Raw genomic sequence first — 20,522 nt, 5'->3', positions numbered from 1 at the left:
GTGTAAAGTCCTGTGCTTCAGATGTCTCCTGCAAACATGCCATGGCCTCCTTCTTGATTCAGATAATGCCATTATGAGGAAATGTTTTAAGGAAGCTCCTGGATTGTAGCGCTCTAAAAGCCCACGAGCATTATCCTCAAAGTCACGGATAGAATTGTGCTCGGTCAACTTCTGTTCACCTCATTGCTGCTCAAATTCCGTCCAGTTATGCCTACAGATCACCCCTATTTGTAATCACTTCAAGCTCACTTCTGAATTTACTCCTGACAACTTAAAGCTTGTTGCATGCAGAACATTGTGCTCCTTGTTAGTTTTCAGGCCTAACTGGTGTTTTTCTCTAGGGTGAACTGACCAGTTGAGACTTGAATGGATCTCCTTGCTTCCTGGTCTGATGGCTATAGATGATGATGATCACTATGCAGATTCTTATATCTGGTAAGTGACGCTACAATGGTTTGGTGATGTGAAGCTAATTTTACATTTTGAGTGAATTTTATATTTTTATTCTCCAGGTCCTTCATGAATGTGTTCATGACATGGAAAGGGATGAGGTCCCTGTGGATGGGTTGTCGAAGTGGAGATGGCTGAGCCTTGTGGCTAATGCTTTGGAGTTGAACTGTGCTCTTTCAATAAAGATGAACAAATCCTGATTTGCTTAATTTTTATTAAATACATAAACATGGTCATCTTTTTGAAGTGACTTAAGATCTAGCCTATCAGATCTTAAAATAGAATAATAGTGGGGTGTTCTCTGGAGCCTCCTTATTGGTTGTTTAGAAAACTGCCCATGGCAACAGATGATATCTAATAACGTCATCTATTACTAAGGGAAGTGACCAATAAATGAAGTTTGCTTCTCTCCCTCAACTGAGCTGTAAGGGCATCAGCCATTTTGTTTTAGAACTGAAGATTAGTGAAGAGGGGATTGAATTTTAGTGGAACCTGACCAAACAGTGACTAAATCTGGAATCTTTAAAATTTTATCGAACAAGGATTAGACATTGAAATAAAGCTTATCAGGCTATGAGTACAGGGAGGCATTAAACGCAATACACCTAGTATAGAAGACAATTTATATATTGCTTTCTAAAAAAAATTACAAAGCATTCACTGCTCAGTTTCTTTCAAATAACTACTGGTATAAAATCTGGCTCAGGATTGCCCACGACAACAGTACGGCATCACAAGACCTAAACACTAAAATCATTAACTGTTAAGGCTGTCCATCCCCTTTAGAGGTTAAATTAAATGTCCAATTACGATCAAAGTATCTGATCGTACTGAAGTCACAGCTCAGTTGTTTAGCTTAAGGTAGTAAGAAACACTGGTCAGCCCCCATTGGGGAACCTTAGCAACTCAAGACCATATTAATTTACCGTTTGCTAGATGGATCATTACAGCACTGGAACTACTGTACCATTAAATTTGTCAGACTATTTCATTCCCCATCCAAACATCTGAAAGTTGTATTTAAAAGGTCAGGAATAAGACTAAAACTTGTAAACTTGTGAGAACCAAAATGACAAAACAATTAGATTAGGTACAGAAAAAGATACTTTATTGAACATTTACAAGCAGAAGTGAGCAAGGGCTCAGGTCCACATGGGTGCTGGATCTTGGGACATCCACAGCCAGGATCACACGTACCACAGGAAGCCAAAACGCTTGTGCAAAAGCTCCTCACGTGGTCGCAGGTTGAACAGCTCCTCAGTCATAGGGGTGACCCAGCGATCTGTGTGGAAGACGCTCTCCCCCACCTGCAGACAGTCGCAGCAGCAAATTATAAACTAAAACTGAATTTAGCCACTGCTCAGAATTGTATTAATTGAATTTACAGATGATTTACTGGGTGGTAAATTAACCAGTACAATCAAACGCATCCATCATCATATATATGTAAATATATAGCTGATTCATCAATTGAAGCTAAATGTTTAACATATGAGTGTGAGACCATGCATCAGAGGGAAATTACTTTTGTTACACACTCCAGTTATATAAAACAGTAACTGGAGCGTGTAACAAAAGTAATTTCCCTCTGGGATTATTAAAGTATTTATGATGGCAGTGAAGTGCCACAGTATATTAGCTACTTATACAAGGACAAAAATTACTGGATCAAAGGCCTGTTCGAATCAAAAAGTAAACATCTTGGAATTAAGATTCTGACGCGATTGAGTCCAATTCAATTAGAAAAATTATTTTCTTTCCCCAAATCGCCATTCTGATTATCAGTGTACAAACTTCAAACCCACTGCGCTATAGCAACTTCAGCTTCACGTTTTTTTATTCACTCCTGAATTTCATCCATCCTGCCCTCTACCCTGTAGTGAAGAAGCGTTAGCATAATGACCTCCAAAAAAAAGTATGGGGTTCTTTAACAAAACCTGAATTTTTTTTTTTTTTTTTTTTTACAGCCACTTTTCAGAAAATTAGATAATTTGTCATATGCTATAATATGAATATGATGATATATGATGAAAGCTTTGTATATCTACACACACACACTCATCATAAGATTTGTAAAAAAAATATCTAGTTTCCATGCAAACAGATTCTGATCCACCAAGGTTTTGATCCGGTCAGGGAAATTTGCGCATGTAAACGCAGATACTAAAGCATGGTTGCTTAAGGGCTGGTTATACTCCCCACAGCAGTGTGTCGCAGTGAGCTTGATGCAGACATTTTTGATTTATGCTAAATTTTGAAGTGTGGTCTACTCTATACGCTGTGGGTCTACATACGGCCGAGGAGGTGAGGAAGTGGGGGCGAGTTTGTCCGACAACGGAGGAACATGACGGCGAAAAATAAGAGATCCAGGTGGAAAAAAGGGTCCCAGCGTCCTCGCTCTTATAGCTGGTTCAACTTCACGAGTTGTATTCCGCAATTGCTTAAAAACAAAACAAGACGGCCTCCTGGCACTGTCTGCGGTCACCTATTATTTGGGTGAGGTGCAGCAGAGTGTCTGCCGAGGAGGCGCGGACGTCTGTTCACTGCGATACCTACTCAAACGACCTAGTTTCGAAGTATAAATCAGCCTTTAGACATCTTTACATTAGTTTGAACAAACTAAGTGCATAAAGAGTCATGGAAACGGTTGCCAGAGGGGAAATAAATAAAAAAAAGAAATACACCCAATCAAAGAGTGGGGAGCCTAACCCCTGAAATTTTAATCCAACACAAAGTGTTTCCCTATGGCATGAAAACTACTGTTCCAAGGCAAAAACTACAAACCAGATGATCTCATCCACAACTGTGGCCGAAAGTCTTCACTAAAGTTGAATCTCCCCTCTATGAGAAGCATTTACAGCTCAAAATGTATTTGATTTAAATCAACAATCTATAAATGGGCAATAGGAGCACAAGACCTGTAACCTCTAGGTTTAGATAAGGCATCCCCAAAGTCGGTCTTCGAGGGCCGCAGTCCTGCAGGTTTAAGAGGTTTCTCTGCTTTAGCACAGCTGATGCTGATGATTGCAGTTCAGCAAAAACCTGTTAATCAACTATCAATGTAGATCAGCTGTGCTGGAGCAGGGGAACCTCTAAAACCTGCAGGACAGCGGCCCTCGAAGACCGACTTTGGGGATGCCTGATTTAGATACTAGGCTTTCATATTCACCCCTCTAGACTTAAGACTTTATACACATACTGTATACAAAAAGAAATTCCGTTCACTACAACTCTCAATATATTTTAATTTTATAAAGTGCAGCCGTAATAAAGGTAAGCAGCAGTGCTAATGTAAAAAAAAAAGAAGTTAGTTTACGATAATATCATGTATGTTTCATTAAGTTTGCCGTACTTTAGACTAATTAAATAAAAGTAACAGAAATTATATTTCATTTTGACCTGCTGCAGGCCTCTTTGGTCCAGTTATATTAGATCTGTAGGAAGATTTACTGGATTTGGAACAAAAATAAAACGATAAATCACATGTGCTGCTAGACTTTTTTCATGTCAAAAGCTCGTCATGATGTTTCTTGTTTTAATCCCAAGTCTCCCACATGACTTAAACCGCTGCACTGCACAGAGACTGAATGCCAGGACACATACCTACTACAAATCTATCATCTGTAAGATCAACACATTATAATTGCTTCCACTGTTCCTTTTTAACTTTATAGCGTTTCATTTAAAGGAAAAAAAATCTTAAATTAATTTTTCAGTTAGGAGAAGTGTGTTTGTTGATACGACATACAACTGTAAAATATATATTTTTTCTATATTCAATCCCATCTTAAAAAACAAAACTGTATATGCCCCAACAACATGTAGCTTAGTTAGCTCTCGTTATTAAGGGGAGTTCACACAGACATACAGCAGCGCTGTGGGTCATGACATCCAGCATGTACCTTATACTGATCTGAAAAATTATTAAAAATGCGAAAGTTTGATTGATTAGACTATTTATATTCCCTCCTGCAATTTTTTCCACTAATTGAAATGTCTAAACACTTTTTCATTAATTCAACACACTGTAGTAAACAGATAAATGGAGGCAGAAGATGTCTTTCAGCCATCAATGCACACATTCAGCGACACACAGGATCTCTTTCAAGCTGGGCACCGTTTCATTCACAACACCTGTCCCATAAATGAGGAATCTGAATCAGAATCCCAGGGTGAAATTAGTATCGTTAAATTACTCCATCTGTAATAGAGTAACTATAAGACCAGTTTGATATAACACAATTTCATATTTTTATATATATATATATATATAAAAAATTAGGGGGTCCCCACTCCATCTCACCATCATAACATATACAGTAGCATTTTTAACCTCCTTACCTTCCAGCCTGGCACATCTTTCATGATGACTGCCTCCTCTTCCAAGTTTTCTCTAAGCATCCTTAAAGTTCTGTAGAAATGCAAAACCCAACCGTTACACAGGAAGCTTTTCCCACTCCTGAACAGAAAGTCTACATGTGAGTTTTCATCTTCACCTTCGGTCGTGCTCTGCCTGCAGAAGCGGCATCAGCGCTACCCTAGCCTCCAGCTCCTCAATCTGCAAGCGCCTGGATGCAAAAATCACAACCAGTGTGAGATTTGCTGCAAACATTATAGACTATTATATTATATTATAAGTGCTCCTTACCTCCTCTCTCTGTTCCAGCTGAACAGCCGCCAGTAGCCGAACATCATGATGCCGATGCCGATTCCGAACATACTAAAACCTAAAGATTTGAGGAAAAGAAAAGTGTTGAATTTGCTTTTGTTTCTGTACATTCTGATATTTTAATTCACATATCAATGACGCTAAATTTAAAGACAAACTGTATCACAAATCGAAAGATCACCAAAGTGTAATCATCTGATAATCATCTAAAAGAGCTCATCTATAGTTTAGAAATTCCTTGCATCTTTTTTTTTAAATTGATCAATACCTATTGTGCAAAACATTTTCAGGATAATACTACTAACTGTACTTTAATCTAATAAGTGTGATATTTCGTAGAGCTTATTTCCAAGATTATAAACCAACAGTTATTGGAAACTATTGCCTAATGCATTAACCACTGTCATCTATGCAATACTGTTTTATCTTAATTATTTAAGTAATAAAAAAAATACTAAAATCGAGATGTGTTAGTCAGTGAATGGATTTTAACTCTACATAGCATGAGATTTACATACTTCTATCCTTGTCTTTATCTAAATTTTTCCCCATAATGCACTAATTTAATGATGAATCATGCTGTAAAGAAAGGACGCTTTAAACATTAAGTACATACTTTTTTTTTTTTTTTTTTTTTTTTACATTTAATGGTTTTAAGTTCAAGTTCATAATTTAATCTTTATTTGATGGAGATCTATTGAAGTATATCATTACTATCCTGTCATAAAATACAATGGTCACATTTGCTATATTACCATAACTAAATACTGTAATCAAAAGATTTTACTACATTCATGTTGCATTACAATATTTGTCTCAGTTACATACATATTGAATTAAGCATACAATCCTCTCTAACACAAACAAACCTCTTTCAATATGCTGCAGTAAACAAAGCATCTATGCTAGCAGCTTAACCTGTCTGATCATCATCATTTTAATAATTAGTGCAGTTTATTACATAAACTTAACTATACATCTATTAAAAACAAATTAAGACGTATTTTCTAAGCAGAGCTTAATGTAAAGCTACCATCACTCAGCCTTTTTTATTTAAGTTTGTGTCAAAAGCTGAAGCCGAACAGTTAGCATTAGCCTCAGTTCGAGTTGCTGTGAACCGCTTCTCATTGGATCTGTATGTAATCATGTATCTATAAAGGCGTAGAAGGGTGTTTGTACCAGAAAGTCCTCGTTTAGGAAGATTTCTCTTGTAATCGAAAGCAGCATATCCTCCCGGAGGAGGCATGTCCTGCTTCACCTTGGACCCCGCCATCTTGCTCCAGCCTGGGTACGGCAGAGGACTCTTCTTCTTTTAGGACACAGAGAACGGACCGTCAATGAGCTCCACATCGCCCCCACGTGTCTGAATAAGGAACAACACGTTTCAATGCATCTAGATTCTAGATGCATTTCAGGTTTTTAAGGCCATTTTAAGAAATGTGTATGTGTGCAGTAAGAAGGATTAGCATTACTTCAAATTGAAATGAGTAGAGAAATAATCTATTCACGATAAAGCAAAAATATTAGGAAAAATTAGGTGTATATAATAATTCAGTTTTCAGGCGAATATGAAAACTGTTCTCCCTCATTTTTATCAACACGTGGATTTTGCTACTCGTGGAGAGAACACTCTGGACTTAGTTTATACAAACATAAAAGACGCATTCAGAGCAGCCCCCCGCCCCCACATCGGCTCCTCAGACCACCTTTCTGTGATGCTAATTCCTGCATACAGACCCCTGCTGATCAGAGCAAAACCTACAGTGAAGCAGGTGAGGGTCTGGACGGAGGGGGCCATGGATGCACTCCAGGACTGCTTTGAATGCTCTGAATGGGACATGTTCAAATCAGCAGCAACATATGACAACAAGATCAATGTTGATGAGTACGCCATGACTGTTTCAGCCTACATCAACCACTGCATCGAGGACGTCAGCACAACAAAGACCATCACCACCCGAGCCAACCAACGGCCCTGGATGACTGAGGAGGTCCGCCACGCGCTAAAAGCACGGAACTCAGCCTTCAAGTCTGGTGACAAGGAGGCACTGAGGACAGCTAGAGCCACCCTGAACCGTGCCATCAGGTTAGCAAAGCGGAACCATAACCAGAAAATCCAGCATCTGTTCCACGACGCCAACAACACCAGGAGCATGTGGCAAGGCATACGGGCGATCACAGACTACAACACGCCCCCTGCCCCGGTGGATGAAGTTGATGCTGACTTCCTAAACGGACTAAATAACTTCTTTGGGAGGTTTGAGGCACTAAATCGCACTCCAGCAGTGAAGGCTGTCCCACATCAGGAAGAGGAGGTTCTCTGCCTTGACACAGCCGACGTGTGGAAGACTCTGAGGAGGGTCAACCCGCGGAAGGCCCCAGGTCCCGACAACATACCTGGGCGGGTGCTCAAGGAGTGTGCAGGTCAGCTAGCTGGTGTCCTCACGGACATTTTTAACACCTCGCTGGAGCAAGCCACAGTGCCAGCATGCTTCAAGTCTGCCTCCATCATCCCAGTGCCAAAGAAACCTCAAGTCACCTGCTACAACGACTACCGGCCCGTCGCACTGACTCCCATCATGATGAAGTGCTTTGAAAGGCTGGTAAAGGAACACATCGTCTCCAGTCTCCCCCCAACACTCGACCCGTTCCAGTTTGCCTACCGGCGAAACCGCTCCACTGAGGACGCCATCTCCTCTGCTCTTCACCTGAGCCTGGCCCACCTGGAGGAGAAGAACACCCACGTGCGGATGCTGTTCCTGGACTTCAGTTCAGCGTTTAACACCATCATCCCACAGCACCTGGTGGGAAAGCTGGAACATCTGGGCTTCAACACACCCCTTCGAAACTGGCTGCTGGACTTCCTCACCAACAGACCTCAGTCAGTCCGGGTCGGTCAGAACACCTCTGATGTCATCACCCTCAGCACGGGCTCCCCTCAGGGCTGCGTCCTGAGCCCCCTGCTGTTCACCCTGATGACATATGACTGCGTCCCCAGGTTCACCACCAATCACATCGTGAAGTTTGCGGACGACACCACGGTGGTGGGCCTCATCAGGGACGACAACGACCGGGACTACAGAGAGGAGGTGGAGCAGCTGGTGGACTGGTGCAGTGAAAACAGTCTGATCCTGAACGTGGAGAAGACGAAGGAGATCATCGTCGACTTCAGGAAAAACCGCCCCCACCATGCTCCACTGCTCATCAACAGCTCAGCTGTGGAGGTGGTCAGCAGCACAAAGTTCCTGGGGGTGCACATCACGGACAACCTCACCTGGACTGTAAACACTTCATCTCTAGTGAAGAGGGCACAGAAGCGCTTGTACTTTCTGCGGAGGATGAGGAGAGCCCGCCTGCCCCCGCCCATCCTCACAACCTTCTACAGAAGCACCATAGAGAGCATTCTGACCAGCTGTCTCTCTCTGTGGTGTGGAGGCTGCAGAGCTTCTGACTGGAAGAATGTGAGGAGGGTGGTGAGGACAGCGGAAGGAATCATTGGGGCTCCTCTTCCCTCCATTAAGGACATTTCATCACAGCGCTGTGTGTCCCGAGCCCGTAATATCATCAAAGACCCCTCACACCCCCACCATGGACTGTTCTCCCTGCTGCCCTCTGGAAAGAGGTTCCGCAGCATCCGCTGCAGATCCACCAGGTTGTGCAACAGCTTCTTCCCCACTGCCATCAGACTGTTGAACCTTTGATCCACAATCCGAACTCTGCACCTATTGCACATTATCGGGCATCAAATGCTGCTGAACTTTTAACTTTTAGCCCTTTAAATTGTTCATCTCATTGTATTTTTCAATAACGCATTTTTTGCACAAATGCCATTTTGCACTGAACCACTGCGACTTGCACACTGTCTCTTATCCTCTGCACTGTTCACACTTTGACCACTGCTGCACTTTTTGTATTTTTCTATAACTCGTGCCATTTGAAATATCAATGCAACGTTCATAAGCTGTATGTAACGCAATTTCGTTCTGTATGCACCCTGTGCATACAAAATGACAAATAAAGAAGTCTAAGTCTAAGTCTAAGTCTAAATATAATAAAAACAAGTATTTACATATTTGCTTTATTTACTTAACAGAAATTCTGCTCTGAAACAATGAACCTAAAAATAATATTTTCACATCACAGAATTAAAAAATAATTAAAAATGATTAAGAACTTTGAGCTACAATATGTACAGATATGCACCTAGGTGCTGTATCAATCTATTCAATGAAGTGCTCCAATCATCATAGCACATGGTACTTTATGTACATACAGTTAGTCTCACTATCTGTGTTTATATGTTAACATATGTTCCACACTCAGCAAAAATCAGCAGCAGTAGGCAAAATAGCAAAAAAAAAAAAAGAGTATTTTATAATAATATCATGTATGTTTCATTAAATTAGCAGAACTTGAGACTAATTAAATAAAAGTAACAGAAATTATATTTCATTTTGACCTGCTGCAGGCCTCTTTGGTCCAGTTATATTAGATCTGTAGGAAGATTTACTGGATTTGGAACAAATAAAATAAATCACATGTACTGCTAGACTTTTTTCATGTCAGAAGCTGTTTGCGATGTTTCTTGTTTTCTAATTTTCTGTATTACCCAGAGTTCTCGATTTATTGCCAAATAATTGAATAGGGAATCCCTCTAAATCCCCATTATATGCATTGTATTGATTGTTTTTAACATGTCTAACTTTTCATACAGTGCCAAGCAGAAGTTACAATGAAACATTCTTGTATTTGACTTTAACACATTTTACATAGTTTCATAAAATAGACAAACACAAAGTAGCACATGACTCTACAGTGAAAAGAGCAGGATTACTGGACACTGTGCTGTTTTTGTGCTTATAAGCAATACTTACAAATTAAAAAGACAAATTACTATTTTTTAAGACATTTATTAAAAAATAAAACAAAAAAGCAGCCTCCTTGTTGAAAATGTTTTAAGAAAACCTCTATAGAAAGCTGTCCTGTAGCACAGCTCTGGAGAAACTGGTTGTTCCAATGTCAGTTTCAAGCTTTCTCGTTTATAAGGAGACACTAAACTACCTGCCACTTTTTTAATCACTCCCACAAGCTGCTAACAAGTCAAACCTGTCTGATAAGCGGATATATCCAGCTAGACATTAACTGACTTTGCTTTTGCTGCAAGCAGAGTAGAGCGACAGTTGGAGGACTCGGCTTTCTTTCTGTGTGTTCAGACAGAAATAGATCCATATGGTGCAATTGTGGCCTTGAGGGGAAAAAACACGTTTAACAACATGGCAGACATTAACAAGACATTTACAGAGCAATAGACCGCCAGTAAAAAAAAAAAAAGTCTGGCAGCGAGTTAATCTCAGCATAAAGCCATCTCATCTGGGAAGGCCTCAGATTTTAGCATCATGAAGACCAAGGAGCAAAGCAAGCAGGTCCGAGTCATTGGAGCCACAAAATGTGTGGTCATGACTACAACACTACCCCCCAAACCAACCATTATCACTTCCAAGACACTGCTTTCAACTAACCAGCCGGGCAGGAGGGCATTCACCAGAGAAACAGTCAAAGGTAGCGACCAATCAGGCTGCAGAGATCCAGAACTGCAAAGTGAGAAGCTGCTGAACACCGTTTGTGGTCGGGTCAACGTCTGGGTTTATGCAAGAGCTGCACAGTAAAAACAAAAAACAAATTGGAAAAAAAAAAAAAAAAAAAAGAGTATCTGCTTCAATTCTTCAAGTTTGGATCATTGGCTGATACATGTGAAAACAGCCTCCACAAACATCTGAAATGCACCGATGCTTCAAACCTTTTCTGTCTGAGACCTTGTATATAGTTAAAACAAGCTTGGATTGCTTAAACCGAATAGTTATCTGTTTTCCAATAAGATAAATACGTTGAAGGTGTACATGTTGACACCTGAATGCGTCAAATAAATAAAATCTGTCAGCCAAAAATATGTGTAACCTAAAGAAAATGTATTAAAATAAATAGCAGATGCATATAAAAAGTCAGTGCTCTGGATAATTCCCCTCTAAAATAAGAACACAGAGGCCATTTAAAATGTATATTTTTTTTATTTCTTTAGGAACTAGGAAAAGGTAAACCAAATAAACTTTAACATAATTCTGAACAATACAATAAAAGATTATGGAAAGCAGAGAAATGATCCATGATGGTGTGGTATTCTGAATGTTTAGTCCAGAGTCCTGGTAGCTAGGAGACCCTTCCTTACATGAACCCAGAAAGGGCAACGTCCACCCAGGGTCATGGATACTGATTCACTGAAGGCAAAAAGCTCTGGATCCAGTGCAGAAAATTCAGCTCTGTCTCTGAGTTTGCAATGATGACATCAAAATCTTACAATGTTGACAATAATATAAAATAAGTAAATGGTAATTACAGATGAGTTAAGCAATGACACCGCGCTTCTTCTGCTAAGGTGCAAAACAGGCGTATGGATAGCCATGCTGTTAAACTGGGAGAAAAAAAAAAACAACAAAAACAAAGCTAAAATAAAGTCCTTATCAGCGGAAACCACTGTCATACTCAGCGATTTTTTTAAACATCAGTCAAGAACAAAATAACTTACTGTAAATACAACGTAAATTGAAAGCTTTACCTACACAAAGAGGATGTAATGAACATTTTACAACTTGCTGATTTTACCTTTACCTAAAATAAATGTGTCTTTCGTTTAATGTGAACTCCTGGGTTATAATTAGAACCATTCAAGTGTCAAAAATAAAGGTTCATCTGACCACCATGATGGCAGAAAGGGTTGTTAACCCTAAAACTCAGTACTTCCTTTAACAGCAGATCTTTTAACAACTTTTCTGCTCGGTCTGGAGGACAGAACCAAGGGGAAGCCCTTCAAGTATGATTTTATTTTGCTTTTTTTTTTCTTTTTGTCTTTGACCCACTCAAAATGGTTTGTGCATATTTATCAAAACAACAGCGTGAACTTCAAAATAAACAACAAGAATAATGAAAACTAAAAGATAAAATCTTACAAAGAGATTTCAGGAACGTTTCTTCACTTTGAGAGATTGTAATTGCTTAACAGTCCTGTGGGGGCGCTGTGGACCAAACTATCAGAGCTGAGCAGCTTTGACACAACCTCTGGACAGCAGAGCACCGTTTATTCACTTATTTCCACGTGTTTGCAGTCTGCGAGATTGAAGGGCGGGAGGGGATCATGTCCAGCAGGTACTCCCTGTGACGGGCGCCGGGGGTGGCCGAGCTCTTGTGACCAGTCAGGCTTGGGTTCACATAGGCCATAGTTACTCCTGTGAACATGCAGCAGAGCAGTGGGTCAGAACACAGATTAATCAGTGGAGCAGTATGAATACTTGAATATGAAGCCACCAACGTCCCAACAACGGACAGACGAACACAGCTGCAGTCAGAAATGTACATAAAGTCATCAGTTTTTTCTAAAAAACATGGTCAAAGAGTTTTTCTTTAAACTACTCAAGCTCAAATGTACATCTTTGATAAATCTAAATATCTACGCAAACCAAATGATAAAAGGTTGAAAGTTGCTCTGTGAGTGCCTGGGGTTTAAGATCAATCTTGTTTAGGAAAGCATGATTCCTACAGTTTTGAAAAGACCTGCCCTCTCCAATAAAAAAAAAAAAAAAAATGCACATGTACCCGCTTCCGGGAGGGAACGCATACGAGAGCCCATTTCTCCTTGTGCTCTGTTTAAAAGTTGCCGTTTGCATCGCTTATACAAGCCTACTTTCCAAAAGAAGATTTGCAATTGTTCCACTATGTCAGACTCAACAGTGAAAATGGGGATCAGCACATATGACAGCCTTACGTAAACATATAACCAGAATAATTGACAATTAGAAGGACCAATAATTTTGATGATCCACCCGGAAAATGAACACCCTCCACCATACGTTTAAGGTAATATTTCTTAAATATTAAAACAAATCCTACTGTGTAATTTCCTAGATTTTCCCCCTAATTTTCCCTCATAGTTGAAGTGTACCTGTGATGAAGAAAATAACATTCCCCTCATCTTCTGAAATAGAACTTTCAAGATCTAGACACTAACTAAATACCTTTTGTTTTCTCACAGTTTGTTTAGAAGATTAGCCATAAGTTTTATAAAAATCACTGACGAAAACCTATGAAATGTTTGTGGACTATGCTTAAAAGCTGGCATTTTCCCAGAAAATAAAGCTATATAAAAAAAAAAACCTTTCTGCAAATATTCACCTAAAACATAGTCAGACACTTAGCAATAGCTGCAAAAGCCATGCGGTTTCTGAACAAATTTCTAAGGGACATTTCATCAAATATTGATAGCGTTACATTAAATATTTTGACCTTTTATTTTACTTTGAACCTATGCAGACTAGTAAACAAGAACCAATTCATTAAAAATTTTACATCTTGTATTAAAAAAACCAAAACCTTTGGCATGGTTTAGCCTTACTCTTTAGCAAGACTAAAAACCATCAAGTGAAAGGTAAAATTCTACAGTACACCTTGAGAATTTTGTTAATTAATCAGTTAATCACTTTCCTCGTCCAACTATGACAATTATAAAATATTGAGATTGTTGCAAATTTTACAGAAATAAATATATGCAAGTAAAAGGTACAGTGTCTATGATTTACCCCCATCTAGTGGTGCCATAATGAATTACACACACCAAACTCGTGCCTCCCTCTCAAGCCTGAGAGACCTACTATGGAAGCCATGGGTGTTCCACAGTTTCTTTAAGTTGCTACATTTACATAAGTTCATAACCATGATGAGATTATATACACATTTCTGACTGCAGATGCACAGGAAAAATGGAAAGATTTTCTACTCGAATACACCTTACAACAGAGACACCCAGGAAAAACAGGAACTCACCAAAACCAGGGGGACTAAAGTAGGAAAAAAATTGAATCATTTCCACGAGGGGAACTGGAGAGTAGGGTTGCCTTGTCCGAAAACAGTTCCTACAGTTCCTTTTTGTTTTTTTAAATCTTAATGTTTTGTTTTATTTAATACTCTTTTGGAAGTAATACAATTTGGATGAAATGTGTTCCAAGAATTGCTTTTGAACCAGACAGGAGTTGAAAGAGAGGAGATGTCAGGCGCCAGAGCTGGGCCGGTCTTAATGCGAGTCTACCTGCATTACTGCTGTTCTGCTTCTTCCATGCAGCTGATGAGGCACTACCTCCGCTGACATTCCTGCCGCCGCCGATCCCACTGCTGCTCACCTTTGAACTCTGGACAGAGCGGTGGGAAACATGGGCATGCTTACCTGGCCGGCTAACCAGAGCTGCGGCCGCCACTGCGCTCTGCAGCTGCGAAGAGGAGGAGAACGAGTGGGGGACGCCCCTCACCCCCACGGATGAGACATGGGACAGGTGGCCCTGCGAGCTCTATGGGGAGATTATCATAAATAGACAGTTTGATCTACAGGGCTAGATCCTACATGGTTTCCTTATAGCTGAAAAGAAAAACAGCTTTTCCCACCTGCTTAATGGAGTGATGATGGAGAATGTTGCCTCCCCTGCTGGCCTGGTGGTGGTGCTGGAGGGAGGACACTCTGGCCTGAGCCTGCTTCAGCTGCTGAGACACCAGCTGCTCTGCTTTCAGTGCCGAAGCAGCAGATGAGGCGGATGATGAGGTACTGTGGGAGACCGGTGAGGACGCCTGCTGAATAATACGCTGCTCTATTTCTTGCTCCTGCTGCAGTGCTTTGACAAATGCTGCTTTCAGCCTATTGGTGTGCTCGGCTTTCAAAGCCTTTTTCTGATTGGACGACATGCAGTCTTCACAGAGTACAGCCCCGCCTTTAGCCTTGTCCTGCCTCCAGCGACAGGTGAAGTCAGTATTGCACTGAGTGCAAATGAAAGGGTCTCTGACAACTTGCTTGGACAGCGGCACACCCATTTTTCCTGGACAGGGAGGAGTGGAAAATTCTTTAGGGCTGAGTCAAGCCAAAACCATCAACTACAATTGTTTAGAATTTGGGAAGAAAAGGGTCAAGACATAACAGAAAAATGAGCCCAGTACAGAATAGAAAAAAGGCCATTATTAAAGCTGTATGAGGCTACCAGCACCTTAAGTTCTCTTTTTCAATCAATAAAGGAAATGTATTAAACAATTTAAGCTAATGACATCAAAACAGCTGTGTTTGCTGATGTTTTCTTACTGTTAAGGGTAACGTATAGGAGATTGAAATGAGTTTCCTTTGAAAGATGGGAACATACTATGAGAACAGTAAAAAAAAAAAAACAAGCACACCTCTGTGGATAGTATCAAGTAGGTTCTGCACCACCTCCTCCAGTCCCACCAGGTAGATGAACTCATTATTGGCTGCAGAGGGCAGGAAGTTGAACTCTGGTGCAGGTGGCTTGGGTGGGGGGATCTCCAGCAGGGTCTTCTCCAGCTGTTTCCTAAGGGCCAGTTTAGCTGCAGCATGGCGGCTAGCTGGAGAGTCGTTCATGCTGACCACAGAAACACCTCCACTTCCTAAGGAGGAGCCCTTCACACCGGATGGCGAGGCCTTTGTTAAGGAGCAGAGACAGGAAGGACCTAATCATCAGGAACATCTTTGATTTCTATTAGCAACAACACAATTAATGAATGATCCTTTGTTTAACTGTTAAAATGACAGATCAATGGAGGGCTATGAAAAGCCTTATCACACTGGACTATTTGGATAATTCTTGATATAACTTTGCATTTCATGTACAATGAATTCAATCCCTTCATGCAAAGTATTTACAAAACTACAGGCTTACTTTTGTAACTGCATATAATGCTATTGGGATTCCTTATATTTGACCCTGGGTCGATTTATAATACAATAAAATCTTCTTTAATGTCACACCTGCAATGAACTCTTCCCAAAAATCACAATCAGTTTTACAAAAGGACCCCCCTAATACTCTTATAAATATTTTTTTGATTTTTTTTTTTTTTTTTTTTTTTTTAGAGATAACACCAAGGATATAACACTTGCTATTTGTGCTTAATAATCTAGTCTGGGTTTCAAGACTTTAAGTATAGTTTCAGACATGGACCACTTTAAATACGTTCGACACATTAGATACAATTTTTCCCTAGTTACAAGAAGGTTTTAGCTATTTTTAGACTAATCTAATCTCGGTTTGACGAGTTTAAATGTATTCGTTTTTAAACTTAACGCCTAACGCAGCAACAAATAAACCGAAATTATCCATTAGCCATTTTTCAAAGCTAACTTCAGGCTGTAGGTTTACCTCAACTCTCTGCTTGTTAGTTCTCCGAAAAAAGTTAGTAATTGGTAACTGAGCCATGTTTAAAGACGAAGTAAAAAACAATTAAAAGCAGAACAAGGAACTGCCGTTTTCTGATTTGCCGTATTTCGTCAAGATTTGCAGCACTTTTAAAAGCAAACGCGACTTAGCAACACGAGCACGGCCATAATATTACATGGATTACGGTTTAATTTTATCAACGACTACGAGCTAACTACACCTAGCTAACGGCTAAACGTTGCGGTCATTCCGCCTTTTCACCGCATCCTATTTCAGACGTTCTGGCCTCTTTGGTACAACTTCACTCCAGTTTTGACAACAATAATTACATAAATTTTATCATTTTCCCATAATTCATCATACATTTGTGATGACTCATGTTCCATAAATACGTCAAATGGGAGAAAAAGAAACAGTAAACCCAAATCGTTTATTGAGTTACTGGAGGACTAAAACTTCGACAATAAAGAATGAATAAAAAGTTAGAAAGATAACAAATGTAGGAAATACAATAAAACAAGCATAATAATAATTGTTATTCTTAAAACGTTGCATATTTGATATTAAAAATGTCCAACTGCAGCAGTTTTCCTTGGTGTTATATCAATATATTTAATTTATTATAATTATCTGATTTTGCTTTTGTTTCATTCCTTCCCTAACTCCTGTGTTAATTCCCATGTAAACAAAAAATGGAAATTAAAGTGCAAATAGGAGAGAAAAACAGGCTCCTAATGATAATACATAAAATTAATTTTAAAAGTTGTGGTATGAATTAGAAAAATAAATAAAAATAACTGCAAGTATAATAAAGTCAGAGGGAAAAAAAATATGTGAGTTAACAAAAACAATACATGACCAATAATTATAGGAAAACCTAAACATATTTAGCACATAAACATGTGTGCAATGTTATAATTACAATATCTGCTTTCTAATTTCGGTTGATTTCTTTGTTATAGCAAAATATTTTAATAGAGACCTTCATTCATTCTGTATGCATCTCTGGGAATAGCATGTTAGAAGAGGAAGATCAAATTTCCATCTATCATGTGCAAAATTATTTTAGCAGCACATCAAACAAAAAACCCAATTAGAATACATGAAAAACAGATAATCTCTTCTCCATTGGGCGGCTTTGTTAGACTGACATTCGATCTTGTTCACTTCTTTCTCTACTCACTTTTTACAAACCTGGCTGGACTGGTGTCTTTAAAACCTTCAAGACTCTCATCCCTGGCTGTGGAAGTCCCATTAGACTTTCTGCTACCCAGGTGTAAAACGCAGGCAATGCAGAGCCACACATTTATAAAATATCGGATATTAAAATGAGGAGGTAATAATAAAATGTGATTTATTCCAATCTTGACTGAACAATATAATGCATCTTAATAAAAAATGAATAAAGAAGAAAAACCATTATGATGAGGGAAAAATAACAGGTTTCAGCAACCTAGACCCGCAAGATTGGAATTTTTTGTTTGTTTTAATATGGTGTGCAGGAGGTCAAACATTCAGTATGTTTTCCCAATGCAATCAAAATTTGTATTATAAATACATATCAACAATAAATGTAAACATTGTGTCTAGGGACATGGCTCCCAACGGGAAAAAAGGAAGATAGCGGATGAGAACAGAGGATTCAAAGAATGGACCGAATCATTTGCTTTCATTATCAATGCGGAAGGATTGCCTGCATGTGTGCTTTGTAGTGAGAAGTTCTCGAATAATAAAAAGAGTAGTGCTGTCAATCGATTAAATTTTTTTAATCGCGATTAATCGCATCAATGCCTGAGTTAACTCGCGATTAATCGCATTTTAATCGCACATTTTTTTCCTGATTGAAAATCATTTAAATACTCTCGATGACATACAAAAAAATACATACAGGCTAGGTTTGTGCCAATGTTCTTTTTTAAAAATGAAAACAGGTCACAGATACTGATTTATGCCATAGAAACATATGGCAAGAAGATGGGGAGGCATGTAGCAAAAAATAACAAATATGTAGCCAAAAAAAAGGCCCTGAAAACAGGCTGATGTAAAAGACAGTCTTTACAGTTAATGCAGTCTTTTGAACAAAGACAAGCATTTTACCCTACTGCTATAAAATGCTGTAGAGTTAACATTAGATGTTAATTAACCAAGATAATAATGAACAATTTTCAATCAATACATCAAAATCAATAGACCGAGCATAGACTACCTCCATAGATGGAGGTAGTCTATGCTCTAGAAAGTTACTTTTCAGCCTCTTAACAAAAATGAGAACACACACACAAGCACGCACCCACCCCCCCCCCCACACACACACACACACACACACACACACACACACACACACACACACACACACACACACACACACACGCGCGCGCGCGATACTGACCTGTGGCGTACACAGACAGCAAGAGTGCCGTAGCAGATTCCATTTCACCTCAGTAATCTGTTTTCTCAGCGTATTTCAGGTTGCTACTAGTTACCAGACACTCAACTTGTTTGTTGGTGGTGGGGCTTAAAGAAAAGGCACTAGCGTCACCCAGTGTATGAGCGTCTTTTTCCCTTGAGGAGGTCCGCTCTCGAAGCCTATGAGAAATGCATACACTGGGGGAAAATAGCCCCGCCTTCCCGCAGGCTGCAGCAGGATGTACTTGGAAAATTGTACCATAAAACCACATAGCGTTAATCTCACGTTAAAAAAATTATCGCCGTTAAAATGGCCTCGCGTTAACGCGTTAATAACGCGATAATTTTGACAGCACTAAAAAAAGAGTAATTTGGGAAGGCATTTCCAGGGAAGGCGCGCTTAATTTGCAGCAGCTCACAGAGTTGGGAGTGAGAGAAAAAGTACAATTGTAGAACTGGATAAATTAGAGGGCGAAGATAGATTTAAGAAGTGGATTGCATCCCCGAACTCCAATACTGCTGGTTTCATTTCAAGCATGGAAAACCATTCACAGAATGAACAGGTAGCTCTTTTATGCAGGGATGTGAATTTTCTTATTTCCCCCCCCCCGAAATCCTCAAAATAAAACAATAAAAAAATCTGATTTCTGTATTGTGTTTCTATAATTTTATGAAAGCAACAAAACCTTATACATTAATACTGTAATGGAATTTAAACTTAAAGCACCAAATATCATACAGCAGAGTAGTCACATGATGAGAGATTTTCTTCAGGATAGACATTTAATCATTTAATGCTCATTTTATATTTAAGCTCCCATAGTTCTTTTTTGTTTTGTGGGCTAATACTATAAGTGCCTGTGTTGCCATATGAGACTTTTACATTTTTGAGGCTCCAGACCGATTTGTTTATTTGGTCCAAAATAGCTCTTTGAACAGTTTGGATTGCCAACCCCTGAACTAGACTGTAGGCCATTGGTTTTGATTTAATGCACGTCTGATAGCTTAATGATTGCCACTGACTACACACTTTAATCTTGAGAAACATCTAGTCAACAAATCTAAGGCCCTGTTAGATACGAACCAGTGAGTTTGTGTTGTTGCCCACCCGGATGAGGCCTGACTGGACCATGCCTCTCTGTCCTTGGGATGAGGTTCCAGAGTTCCTCGGTCCCAGCAGCAGAGGAGGAGGCCCTGATCCTCCTGTTGCTGCCAACTGCTGCTGCTGTTGTTGCTGGCGTAGAGCGTGGATCTGCTGTGGAGAAACAGAGATGGGCTAACCAGGACAATGAGAGGGAGGACATGGAGTCACGTCATGGATGAGGGGAGTGGAGGACAAGGATAGGGACATAAAAAGCACCAAAGCAAAGAGAACATACATAAAGACACAGAGGCGCAAAGAGAGAAAATCAGTGCTAATTATCATTAATTTGCATTAAGTTTCTAGAGAGGTTGTTGTGATCGCAATAAGAATGAGCATTTAGACCGTATAGCTCCAAAAAAACCTAACAGTGTAAAGACAGAAGGGTTGATTGTCCCCATCATGACTTACCTGTGCCCCTCTAACCAGAGGTGGCATTATGATCTGGGAGCCATGTTTGGACGACAGCTGTTGTCCTCCCCTGACCAGAGGAGGAGGGATCACTGTCCCCGAGCTTCTTCCTGTCAGAATCTGGACACAGATAAATAACGGCCATGTTAGATACACAATGATTGACCTTGGACACCAACGACCCGCCCAAAAA

The 20,522-nt window shown here is 39.8% G+C and overlaps 2 protein-coding genes across 9 annotated transcripts in view; both read right to left on the bottom strand.

Annotated features, from left to right (window-relative positions):
- Positions 1-1,536: 1,536 nt before the first annotated feature.
- ndufa13 (NADH:ubiquinone oxidoreductase subunit A13) lies at positions 1,537-6,452 on the bottom strand. Its single transcript, XM_038270122.1, has 5 exons — positions 6,299-6,452; positions 5,099-5,177; positions 4,947-5,018; positions 4,792-4,861; positions 1,537-1,757 (listed from the first exon to the last, which is right to left on the bottom strand). The coding sequence occupies exons 1-5, from the start codon at positions 6,390-6,392 to the stop codon at positions 1,638-1,640; spliced, it is 435 nt and encodes a 144-aa protein (XP_038126050.1). The 5' UTR covers positions 6,393-6,452; the 3' UTR covers positions 1,537-1,637.
- Positions 6,453-11,164: 4,712 nt separating this feature from the next.
- Positions 11,165-20,522, bottom strand: part of LOC119773179 (transcriptional repressor p66-alpha-like) — a 32,161-nt gene continuing 22,803 nt past the window's right edge. For 4 of the 8 annotated variants that reach the window (XM_038270057.1, XM_038270080.1, XM_038270063.1 and 1 more), the window contains exons 6-11: positions 20,330-20,449; positions 19,862-20,053; positions 15,374-15,635; positions 14,600-15,024; positions 14,250-14,505; positions 11,165-12,396 (exon numbers count right to left, since the gene is read on the bottom strand). In XM_038270057.1, the coding sequence (XP_038125985.1) occupies positions 12,257-12,396; positions 14,250-14,505; positions 14,600-15,024; positions 15,374-15,635; positions 19,862-20,053; positions 20,330-20,449 (1,395 nt within the window). In that variant the 3' untranslated portion in view covers positions 11,165-12,256. The remainder of the gene's footprint in view (positions 12,397-14,249; positions 14,506-14,599; positions 15,025-15,373; positions 15,636-19,861; positions 20,054-20,329; positions 20,450-20,522) is intronic. The other 4 variants (XM_038270109.1, XM_038270101.1, XM_038270087.1 and 1 more) reach the window with 4 other exon arrangements.

This window comes from Cyprinodon tularosa, unplaced genomic scaffold (genome assembly GCF_016077235.1).
Source record: "Cyprinodon tularosa strain WSP-4 unplaced genomic scaffold, ASM1607723v1 ctg12, whole genome shotgun sequence".
NCBI classification, from domain to species: domain Eukaryota; kingdom Metazoa; phylum Chordata; class Actinopteri; order Cyprinodontiformes; family Cyprinodontidae; genus Cyprinodon; species Cyprinodon tularosa.
Note: the sequence above shows the minus strand (reverse complement) of the source record. Positions and strands in the feature narration are given on the sequence as shown.

Coding starts and splice junctions, on each gene's coding strand:
- ndufa13 (XM_038270122.1), bottom strand. CDS start 6,392: ATGGCGGGGTCCAAGGTGAAGCAGGACATGCCTCCTCCGGGAGGATAT. Junction 5,178..6,298: donor TCCTAAACGAGGACTTTCTG/GTACAAACACCC, acceptor TCAAATCTTTAG/GTTTTAGTATGTTCGGAATC. Junction 5,019..5,098: donor AGCTGGAACAGAGAGAGGAG/GTAAGGAGCACT, acceptor TTTTGCATCCAG/GCGCTTGCAGATTGAGGAGC.